The 11,656-nt window shown below is 49.3% G+C and overlaps 1 protein-coding gene across 1 annotated transcript in view; it reads left to right on the top strand.

Annotated features, from left to right (window-relative positions):
- The first annotated feature begins 3,453 nt into the window (after positions 1 to 3,453).
- TGFBRAP1 (transforming growth factor beta receptor associated protein 1) overlaps positions 3,454 to 11,656 on the top strand; it is a 40,067-nt gene continuing 31,864 nt past the window's right edge. Inside the window, exon 1 of the mRNA XM_006759524.2 lies at positions 3,454 to 4,160. Coding sequence (XP_006759587.1) covers positions 3,473 to 4,160 — 688 coding nt within the window. The 5' untranslated portion in view covers positions 3,454 to 3,472. The remainder of the gene's footprint in view (positions 4,161 to 11,656) is intronic.

Here is an 11,656-nt window from a genome sequence, read left to right as displayed (position 1 = left end):
CAGTGGGAGGCAGGGAATGTTGGCTTCCTCTGCCACTGAAGCAAGCAAGCCTCCTGTTCGCTTCAAGCTGCCTGGCTGCCGGCCGCCATCTTGGCTGGCATTTAATTTGCATATTGCCCTGATTAGCCAATGGGAAGGGTAGCGGTCGTACGCTAATTACCATGTTTCTCTTTTATTAGATAGGATGAGGCCCCTAGAACCATAAGAAATGCAAAAAATTCACTGTTAATAACTCATTCTCGAAGTGCTTCCCTTAAAAACCAAATTGCCCCTCTGTGGGGCGTGTGCCCTACTTTGGGAACCGCTGCTCTAGTAGTATACTGGAATCTCCCTGCAGGACGTCATGACCTGTGCAAATTCTCTCTCTCATCTGTATGTCTGCCCAGGTCAGCATTGGCATTCTCTAGGTTTACATTCCAGCCGTGGGAGAGGGGTCTGGGCAGGCCTGTGGGTCCACTGGTTCCACAGGCGGTACTGAGTTTTGTCTGCCTGTCACTGCATGTCTGGGTGGGTGAGCCCCACCCCCACCCCCATCCCCAAGTCCCCACAACACCCACAGGGGAGCTTTTATTTGCTGACGGATGGCTAATTGGTTGTTTAAAAAGGAACATCTTACTCTACTGTGTTATTGACAGCATTCCGCTTCTTACAAATTACCATTTAATTATTAAAGCAGGTCCCTTATTTAAAGACCTATAGTAGGACACTTATTTTTAGCAAGACTTGAGTCACTGAATACCAGATAATGAAACAGTACTGCATGGCTTTTTAAACATTATAGAATTATGATTTTTTGATAAACCGAAGCTTTTTTTTAAAACAACTCTCTCCTCCTTCTTTCCTTTGCTCTCCACCCCAGTATTTAGGCTAAATATGAGGTGTTTGATTGTTTTCCATATGCATTTGGCCCTTGAGCAAGGTGGGGTTAAACTGTGCAGGTCCACTGATATGTGGATTTTTTTTTCAGGCGACCCACTCAGTTCACTGGACCTGTGCAGTTCAAACCTGTGTTGTTCAAGGACCAGCTGGCTGCTGGGAATCCGCATGTGCAGAGGGCAGTTTTATTTCTGTGGGTTTTCAACTGCATGGGGGGGTGTGGGCACCCCAAATCCCATGTTGGTCAAGGTTCCAAGCTGTATCCTTTACGGCAAACATCTTTTGTTTACCTCTCATGCTAGGTCAACGTAGAGACTAGAATTATGGGTGATATACTTAAAGAAGTTAAATAGCGAGTGGGAGTCTGCATGCCTGAAGCTTGTTTCTCTGTTTCTGCTGCGAAGTGAACCACCGATTTCATGTCCCAGCAGAGGAGTGGCTGCCCTGCCCTCGGAGAAGACAGCCCTCTTTGCCCATCACTGAAGGAAGAACCGTTCTGTTTCAATATAAGTGTTCAATTCATTAGGATTTAAATGGAAAGAGTTGTGTCTAGGGTGGATTTTGGTGATTCTGCTTGGTCATGGCACATAGACGGTGGTGTGTGAAACTTGTCAGGTTAAAAGCCCTCTTCCCTAGCCCTAGGCTTTCCCGGGGACCCTGGGGGTTGTGCAGCCCAGATGGATGGATGGACGAGATTCCTTCTCTCTGAGGCCTCTGAGCGTGTTTCCCATGGCGCTGTGCGGAGGAGCACATGTAAATGCAAGGACTACATTCTATCTGTCAGTCAGGGGGACACGGGTCGCCAGCTCAGGGCCGTGGACAGCACCGCTCCGTCCTTTGGAGCCCAGCGTGGAGTTAAAAGTAGAGTACGCTGGGGGCCGAGAGACCCACCCGAACTTTCAGTGAGTGCGCACGGGGGTTGGCTAATCCTCACAGTGTTGTAGAAGACCAAAGAAAAACCAAGCGAGGCTTTAAAGAAAAGGAGGGACACTGTTTACTACGCCAGCGGACTCAGGGAATAACTTTCAAATCTGAGTGAAGAAACATGCAGGGGGCTTCTTTTTATATCTCCCTGTGGTCCTTGTCCCGCAAATATGGATTATTCTTTCGGTCCTTTTCGCAGGTGTTGGGGGCCTCCAGGCCATATCTGATGGTTGGGCCTGGCGCCAGCGTTAATAACCCTCCCTCTGGGACAGTGCACTGTTCACAGTTTTATGGCCTCTGTAATAGGTTCTTCAAGACCAGTATCTGGGAAGGAGGTAGTGACTTAATTATAGGTTATCAAGAATGTACACTGAGCTTGCTGGTATGGATTCCAATTGCTAGCCCCCCAAATATCAGGGTTACGTTGGAATTAGCTCTTTTTAGCCTTCTCAAAAGAACCATATGAAGTAGGCACCATCATTGCTCTCACTCACAGACGAGGGCCCTGAGGCAGGTAGAAGCCAAGTGAGCTTCCCAAGGTCATGTTGCTACCAAGCGACAGGTAGGGATAGGGAGGAACTGGTGCCAGTGGAAACCTCATCCCAGCCCTGGGCATTCTGGGACACACAGAGGGGAACCTGAGTTTCCCTTTGTGTAGCTGTCACCGCTCCAGTGGACAGAGGGATAAGAAATTGTAGAATTCTGAAATCTTTGAGTTGATTCCTGCCCTTCCCTGATGCATACATCTTCCTTGAACATTTCCAAGGTCTCTTCCAGCCTTTGCAAGGTGATTAAGGAATTTAGTTTCTCAGGAGGCACCTTTTGGGGGGCAGCTTGAAGTGGCAGACAGTTCTCGAAGCCTCCTGGCTCAGTCCCCTGCAGTTCCCAGAGCTTGGCTCCCTCTCCTGCGTGAGGGTAGCAGGGACTGAGATCAGGGAAAGGCCATCTTGCCACTTTCGTTGCCTGTCTTTGTGCAGTGGAAACACCAGCCCTTCAGAGGGAGAAGAGGAAGCCAGGTGAGCGAGGGCAGCCTGTCCTCAGTGGGAGTGGCCGTTACCTGCCAGGCCCGTGACCTCGCAAGCCCTCCCGAGAGACACGGAGATGTGCCTGTCTTTACTCCACACGGACACGCTTACTCTGGGGCCAGCTGTGGTGCTGGACCACGTGCACCCTCATAGGGAAGAACCCTCGTAGGAAGCGAGTGTGGCTCCTGCCCAGTGTTCCCGACAGGGTCCCAGGGCAGGGTTTAGCAACACCATGCAGTGCGTCCCACCATTCACTACATGCAGAACTCAGGACAAGATCGCGAAGGTTGTTTCTGCCTTTTCCACACAGTTTCACAGTTTTATGTTGTCTGTGGGGATATGTGTGCTTGTCTTCTGCCTGCAGGTGTGTCTCCTATACAGAGCGAGGAAGCCCACATGGACCGCACCCCCCGCCCTGCTTTTGGATGAGCGCATGCTCTCCTGCTGGCCTCTCCCGTTGGTCTGGGGGGAGCAGGCAAGTGGGAAACCTTTTGCCTTCACTGTTTTTAACAGTGTTGAATGCTTTCCTTCCCTGAAGTTGTAACTGAGGAGTCAGTGTATGTTTATTGTGACCTGAAATGGCTCCGCTCACTCCTCATGAGGTAAACACCGTTTTCCTTTCCTCTTCCTGCAGACCAGCAGCGGGCATGATGAGCACCAAGGCCTTCACGCTGGTCTCTGCCGTGGAGCGGGAGCTGCTGATGGGCGACAAGGAGCGCGTCAACATCGAGTGCGTGGAGTGCTGCGGCAAGAACCTCTACGTGGGCACCAACGACTGCTCCATCTACCACTTCCTGCTGGAGGAGCAGAGCCTGCCTGCCGGGACGGCCACGTTCACGGCCACCAAGCAGCGACACAGACAGCTGGGCCTCCGGAAGCCAGTGTGCGAGCTGCGAGCCGCCTCGGCCCTGCACAGACTGCTGGTGCTCTGTGACTGCTCCATCACCCTGGTTCACATGCTGAGCCTGGAGCCTGTCCCCTCGGGGGCCCGCATCAAGGGGGCTGTGGCGTTGGCCTTGAACGAGAACCCTGTGAGCGGGGACCCGTTTTGTGTGGAGGTCTGCATCATCTCTGTGAAGCGCAGAACCATCCAGGTGTTCATGGTGTACGAGGACCGGGTCCAGATCGTCAGGGAGGTGTCCACGCCGGAGCAGCCCCTGGCGGTGGCGGTGGACGGCCACTTCCTGTGCCTGGCTCTGACCACGCAGTACATCATCCTGAACTACAGCACGGGCGCCGCCCAGGACCTGTTTCCTTACTGCAGCGAGGAGAAGCGCCCCATCGTCAAGCGGATAGGGAGGCAGGAGTTTCTCTTGGCGGGCCCGGGAGGACTGGGTGAGCTCCTGCTGTTGCCTCTGCTACCTTCGCCTTCCACCTGCCCATTCTCTCCAGTTACCTCCACAACTGCATGCTGAAATTGGAGTGGTCATATAACCAGTTTTTTTAACTTTTTACTTTTCTTTTTTTATCTTCTTTTTTTAAATATATTTTATTGATTTTTTTTACAGAGAGGAAGGGAGAGGGATAGCAAGTTAGAAACATCGATGAGAGAGAAACATCAATTCAACTGCCTCTTGCACGCCCCCTACTGGGGATGTGCCTGCAACCCAGGTACATGCCCTTGACTGGAATCGAACCTGGGACCCTTGAGTCCGCAGGCTGATGCTCTATCCACTGAGCCAAACCATCTAGGGCTTACATTTTACTTTTCAATTACAGTTCACATTCAATATTATTTTATACTAGAGGCCCAATGCATGAAGATTTGTGCAAGAATGGGCCTTCCTTCCCCTGGCTACCGGCACCGCCTTCGCTCCAGCCTTCACTTGGCCTGGAGCCGCCTTTCTGCCTTCCCATGCTGCCCAGAGGTTGGGAGTGGCTGGGGCGGGGTGGGACGCTTGTCGCCTGTGTATGCAAATTAACCCGCCATCTTTGTTGGGTTAATTTTCATACTCACTCCTGATTGGCTGGTGGATGCCATAAAGGTACAGTCAGTTTGCATCTTTCTCTTTTATTAGTGTAGATTAGTTTCAGGTGTACAGCATAGTGGTTAGACAGCCATGTACTTTACAAAATAGACCCCTGATATTTCAAATACCCGCCCCCCCCCGGCAGTGTACATAGCTATTATAGTACTAGAGGTCCGGTGCACAAAAATTTGTGCACTTGGGAGGCTCTCTCAGCCCGGCCTATGCCCTCTTGCAGTCTGGGACCTCGGCGGATGTCCACCTGTTGGCTTAGGCCCTCTCCCTGCGGGGATCGGGCCTAAGATGGCAGTCAGACATCCTTCTGGCAGCCCGGCAGCCCTCGAGGGATGTTCACTTACCAGCAGGGAGCAGAGTTAAGCTGCAGTCGGTTACTTGAGAGGGCTTTGGGGGTTTTGTACGGTCTTCCTAATCCTCTGACCTGCCATGCAGAAGTTAAGAATCAGAGCTGACTTCACTGCAACCTGTGATGTTTACTTCAGCTGTGGAGGCTCCCCTCATGGTGTGGGCAGGTGTGTGAGGTGCAGGGGTGGGGGCTCCCCCCAGGGTGGGGGCAGGTATGTGAGGTGCAGGGGTGGGGGCTCCCCCCAGGGTGGGGGCAGGTATGTGAGGTGCAGGGGTGGGGGCTCCCCCCAGGGTGGGGGCAGGTATGTGAGGTGCAGGTGTGGGGGCTCCCCCCAGGGTGTGGGCAGGTATGTGAGGTGCAGGTGTGGGGGCTCCCCCCAGGGTGTGGGCAGGTGTGTGAGGTGCAGGTGTGGGGGCTCCCCCCAGGGTGTGGGCAGGTGTGTGAGGTGCAGGTGTGGGGGCTCCCTCAGGGTGTGCACAGTCTGTGGTGGCTCTGTGATGTGCACACATTTGTGTTGAAGTGTGTCCATGTTCATTTTGCAGTTGGTGTGAGTCAGATTCATACCAGGCCTACACATCATAATTGCTTGGCAATTGTTCAGTTTCTTGTATCTTTAGGTTCGCTCATCCTTCTCTTTTTCTTTTTCTTTAATTTTCTGTTGTAAAAGTTGGATCATCTCCATTGCATATTGTTGAATATGTGAGGCTGACCTTTGTGTTTCCTGCAAACGGGGAGCAGCAGAGGTTTGGTCAGATTCAAGTGTCATTATATTTGCTGGTTTCTGAGGAGAGGCAAGACTTATTCATAGGTGTGGGGCTTCTGTCAGGGTCACACACTTTCTTGTGATTGTGTCTGTGTTGTTACTAGCTATTGGTGAGTATTGTCTACATTTTTTCAAAAAAACCAATATATTTATTGATTTTAGAGAGGAAGGGAGAGGGAGAGAGAGTTAGAAACATCAATGATGAGAGAATCGTTGATCGGCTGCCTTCTGCAAGTCCCCCACTGGGGATTGAGCCTGCACCCTGGGCATGTACCCTTGGCTGGAATGAACCTGGGACCCTTCAGTCCACAGGCTCATGCTCTATCCACTGTGTCACACTGGCTAGGGCCTGCCTACATTTTTAAATCATAGAAACTAGTGGCAACATTCTCTGTCCCACCTTCATGTTTGAACTGTAGTTCCTGGAGGAAGAGAAATGCCTCTCTTTAGGCAGGAGGAGGTTTTCAATAAGGTGATCCCTCTGTCTTCCGGAAGTGACTTTTTAACATTATAATTTGAATCATGGATTGTAATATATACAGTGTATTCCCAGTCATCTGCACTTGGTGGGAGTTTACTCAGGTTGAAGGATGAGTCCCCGTCCCTGACCCTGCTCTGTGACAGCCTCCTTGCCTTCGGGTGTGGCGAGGTGCTGCAAGCCCACCTGGCACGTTTCCTGCCCTAGATCTGGTCCCCGTGTCGCCAAGGAGCCCTGCGGTTTACAGACCGTAGGCTGGGTGCCGGAGGAGCTTGCTGTCCATTGTTTCTAGGCCTCAGCAGTTGACAGAGCTTAGAAGTTGGTTTTTAAAATTTATTTTATTGCTTTTAGAGAGAGGAAAGGAGAGAGAAAGAGAGAGAAACATTGAAGTGAGAGATAAACATCAATCGATTGCCTCCCACGTGTGCCCTGACTGGGAATCGAACTCACCACATTTTGTTGTATGGATGATGCTCCGACCCACTGAGCCACCCGGCCAGCGCAGAAGTCTGCATTGTTTAAAGATGAGATCCAGTATAAGGTCATGTGGATAGAACCAGGTCAGGGCTGCGAGACACTGACCTTATCTACCTGTGCACCTGAATCTCCTCCAGCCACGCCGACATCTCCCTAACGGCCACCCAGCACACTGGTCCCTTTGATTTGTCCCACAGCACACAGAACAGAATGATACCGACACTGCGGCTCCTACATGGGGCTACTGAGAAAAGTCCGATTGTTGGTGGTTCTTTTGTCCTTCGGGTGGTATGGGAATGTCCATCACCTTACTGTGTGTTAGGTCATTTGGAGTAATTCCCTTCCATGTGATTATGCACCACCGGGACATACAGTTAGATTAACTTGTTTCATTTTACTTTTGATTTTTAGAAATTGCTTTATTTTATATTTTGTTATGTAAATATTTAAAGGGTTCCAAGTCAGATCACTACAATAAGGTATATTCAAAGAGTTTATATCCTGACTCCTTCCCCCATAGGTTTTTATGGTGTATCCTTTCATTTTTAAACAAAAATATAAACAAATACGTGACTATTTTTATCTCTTTCTTTCTTGGCTTTTTACAGAACAGGTGTTAGGAGCCCACTTGGTAGGTTGATGCATGTTCCTCGTTGCTCCTGCATGCTGCTCTGGCGTGTGGCAGTCCCAGTTGACTCAGTCTGCCCCCTGTTGGTGGGCATTGGGGCTTTCTCCAGTCCTAGGGGATTAACAAGGACTTGCCTTTTTGTACTTCCCCATTTTACCCACGGGAAAGCTTCTAGAGGCGGGACTGCTGAGTCAGAGATAGTGCCTGTGCACCCTGCTAGGTGTCGCCATGCGCCTCGTCCGCTGGGAACTATCTGTTCTTCCCCTGGCCATATACTTGAGTGTCTTTTTAATGAGGGATGTTCTTCCTCTTCTAGGTTATAGACAAATTCATCCATATTCTCTGCTCATGATTTTATGGTTTCATTTCTTACAGTAAAGAATATAAGGAATGGATTCATTTTATCCTTTTCTATACTCTGTTCATTATCCCAACAAATTGATTAAAGAGTCCATTTTTCCTCACTGGTTCAGGTGGCTGCCTGCAGCGTCCACTACATTTCCTTCTGTCTTTGGGTCTTTCCGATTTCCCATTTTGTTCCATCAGGCTGTCTATTCATGAGCCAATGCCTGCTTAGTTATAAAGACTTTATAGTGAAAACGTTTGATCGCAATATCTTTTTGTTGGTTTTAGTGTTAGGATTGACGGGAGACAGTAGTTGTTATTTAGAATGCATTTTTCCTTCAAGCTTACTTTGTCTCAACTACATAGACATCATGCAAAATTGTTGTTTTGCTTGTAATTGGTACAATTACTACGTTCAAACAAACCACTATAACGAATGCAAATCCACTTTTAACATTGGAAAACTATGTATTACATTTGCCTTTCTTTCTGAAGATAACATGTGTCCACTCCTGTATCATGAGTAATTGCTCTTAACTTTTTTGGTCTTAATTTAAATTTTATTAGTTTAATATTTTAACCAATATTTTCCTGAAAATTTGATGATAAATTGACTTTATTTTTTAAAATCTATTTATTTATTTATTTTTAGAGAGAGGTAGGGAGAAAGAAACATCAATTTGTTGTTCCACTTATTGATGCATTCATTGGTTGATTCTTGTATGAGCCCTGACCAAGGATCGAACCTGAAACCTTTGGCATATTGGGATGATGTTCCAACCAACTGAGCTATGTAATCCCAAGGATTCTGCTGAAATAGCTGTGTTCTGTGGAACACAACTCTCAGGGGAATATGGGCAAGGAGACCTCTCCCAGCCCTCACGCTGTGCAGTGCGGAGGCCCTAGCATGGCTGTTCTCGAAATGAAAAGGGCAGAGACCAGAGGCGATTATTAATTCTATCTTTTGATAATGCTTGTTGAAATGCAAATAAATCCACTAGCCCTCACGTCACGGCTGCCCCCGCAGCACAGATAAGGGGTCCAGGGATATTTAGAGGGTGCACAAGTGAAAACAATGGTTTTAAAGGATTTTACACATTTTGTTACACTTGCACTCCTTGAACAATATGGAAACGAGGTTGTCACCTGTTCAGCAAGTACGTAGGCCGTTGGCAGGTGTAATAGCGGTGCTCTCTGTTTCTAAGTGGATCTGTGGCACCTTATGCTTCTGGACCTGGGTCCCCGACTGCCAGTGACAGCTCTGCCCTTTGACTCTCGTGAATTCTGCTCCTCTGTTTGCGTAGAGGCCTCTGTTCTTTATCTCTGGTGTCTGCCCTTTTCATTTCGAGAACGTTCATGCTCGGGTCTCCCCACTGCACAGCGTGAGGGCTGGGCGAGGTCTCTGTGCCCATAATCACATGAGAGCTGTGCTCTACGGAACACAGTTATTTCAGCAGAATCCTTGGGATTACATAGCTCTACCAGACGCCTGGGTGAAGGTGGGGGGCATAGCGCCGGTGCCCGCTGGGCTCTCTGGTGGCTGGTTCTGACCGCGTGGAGAAGTCAAGTTCACACGCACCTAATTCACTCCTCCAGAGCTCAGCCTTACTTCAGGTTCTTAATGCTTCCAGTAGCTTTGCGCCTCGCGCTTCTCTCCTTCCGGATTTTGTAAAGCGTTTTGCGTACTTTGGTGATATTAATTCACCCAGTTTGGTTGGGTGTATTCAGACCTGAGTTACACCCTCTCTCCCACTGGGAAACCTTGGGATGCCAAGCCCACCCCCAGCTGTGCCCATCGTCCCCCCTCTGGAGCAAGCCCAGACCCAGAGCACTGTTTGTTCGATCTTACCTCTGACCTGAGCCATCTCCACGTGTCTTACACGTTTCTAGGGACCTCCTGACTTCTTATCGCTTCGGAAGAAGTGGGAGCAGGAGGCCCTCAGCGCCTTGGAGCAGCCCGTGGTGGTGCCGCACAGAAACGTGTCTCCCGTGTGGTCTAGTGTTCGGTCCTTGCGCTTGTCCCCGAGAAAGCACTCAAGCCCCATGTTCTCCCCTCGCAGAAGTCTCTCAAGTTCCACGAAGTGCAAACCTTGCCTGCCAGCTGCCCTGCTCCCGATTCCCATTGCGTTGGCCGCTCAGCCCAGCCGTGTGGTCCGGAGGCTGCCTGCCCCTCTAAGTCAGGCTGCAGTTCCCTGGAAGTCAGCCCTGCTCTTTGCGCACCGGGCTCCCTCCTGTGGGTCTCTCCCTCCTTCGTGCAGCCTCCCCCGCAGGTGGCTTCTCTAAGCCCTGGGATCTGTGCCGATTTGAGGCTGCACTCCTCCACACCCAACCAAACCTCCCTCTCCCACCCTCTGCACCCCATGAAGGGTTTGCCCTGTTCTGGGAGCCACTCCTGTTAGGGGGACATGCTCCCCTCTTTCCCGCCTCCCTGTGAGCTCCTGCTGCTTAATGCCGAGCCCACCCACCCCCTCACCCCCAGCTTCGTCTTCCCTGTGCAGCCTGTCTGACCACAGCTCCACCTGGACTCCACCTCCTTCTCTGCCAGGTTGCTGCCTCCTGTAGTAATTACTTATGTACTTTCCCGAGCCTCTTCAGCGCTGGGAGTCCCTTGGTTGTGTCTCAGTTTGTCCCACCGTATCTAACTCAGTGCTCGACACATAGCAAGGGCCTAGCAAGTGTTGAATTTCGGTTGATGCTCAACATGCTCATTTATAATTTTTCTGTTTGTAGGTGTTCAGACCTGAGCTTTCCTTTCTGTTCGTGATGAGTTCACCCAGAGTCCTACTCTGTTTGGTGTATGATACTCAATTTTATGCTCTTATTAAAAATGGCACAGTGGCCATCCTTGTACGTACCGGTTGGTGATAGATTGAAAAGCAGAATTACTGAACTAATTGTAGGCATATGTTCAGTTTTGATAGAAAACACCAAATTATTCTCCAAAATGTTTCTTTATGCCATACTAACACAGTCTATAAACTTAGGCCAATGCAATGGGTAAAACTTGCTTTTTTCTTTAAATTTGTGTTCCCCTGGTTACTAATGAACATGGACTCTATTTATGAGTTTATTGGTCATTTGCATTTTGTCTTGTGACTTACTGATTCATATCTTTTGTCTGTTTTTCTATTGAGTTTAGTTTTCTTCATAATGATGGTTAGAGACTTAAAGGGTCAAAGGGAAATACTTAAGGTGAAAGAATGGTTCATGTTAGACAATTGTAACTGTGGTGGGAGATGCACAAGTTCCCTCCCTCCCTCCCTCCCTCTTTCTCTCTCTCTCTCAAAAAGTCTATTGTTCTGTCATCCTGACAGTTTCAGTTGGTGCTGCTTCACACTCCGACAGCCAGTGTTGAAAGGGCTGGGCAAGGCCAAGCAAGGGTTCTGGGCACAGGGAAGGCTTCAGAATATGTTGGGGAAGAGCAGGGTTTGTTCCCCTGTGAGCCCAGGGCACCCAGCCTCTTGAACAGCCTCATTGAGCGGGAAAGCACTATATCTGTACTTGATTTTCATGATGACGCACCATCACACACTTCAAAACCAGTTAAAGACGCATTAAAGATCTTGCCTGGGAAGTATTAACCCACCCGCTGTATTCACCAGACCTTGCTCCTTCAGATGACCACTTGTTCCGATCATTGGCACACACACTTTCTGAGCAGTACTTCAAAACGTATGAAGAAGTGGAAAATTGGGTCTCTGAATGGTTTGCCTCAAAACAAAAAACGTTCTATTGAGACGGTATCCACAAATTACCTGATTACTTGAAAGATGGGGGAAATGTGTAGCTAGTGATGGACATTATTTCTA

Source organism: Myotis davidii, unplaced genomic scaffold, assembly GCF_000327345.1.
Source record: "Myotis davidii unplaced genomic scaffold, ASM32734v1 scaffold614, whole genome shotgun sequence".
Classification (NCBI taxonomy): domain Eukaryota; kingdom Metazoa; phylum Chordata; class Mammalia; order Chiroptera; family Vespertilionidae; genus Myotis; species Myotis davidii.
This window is presented reverse-complemented; position numbering and strand designations above follow the sequence as displayed.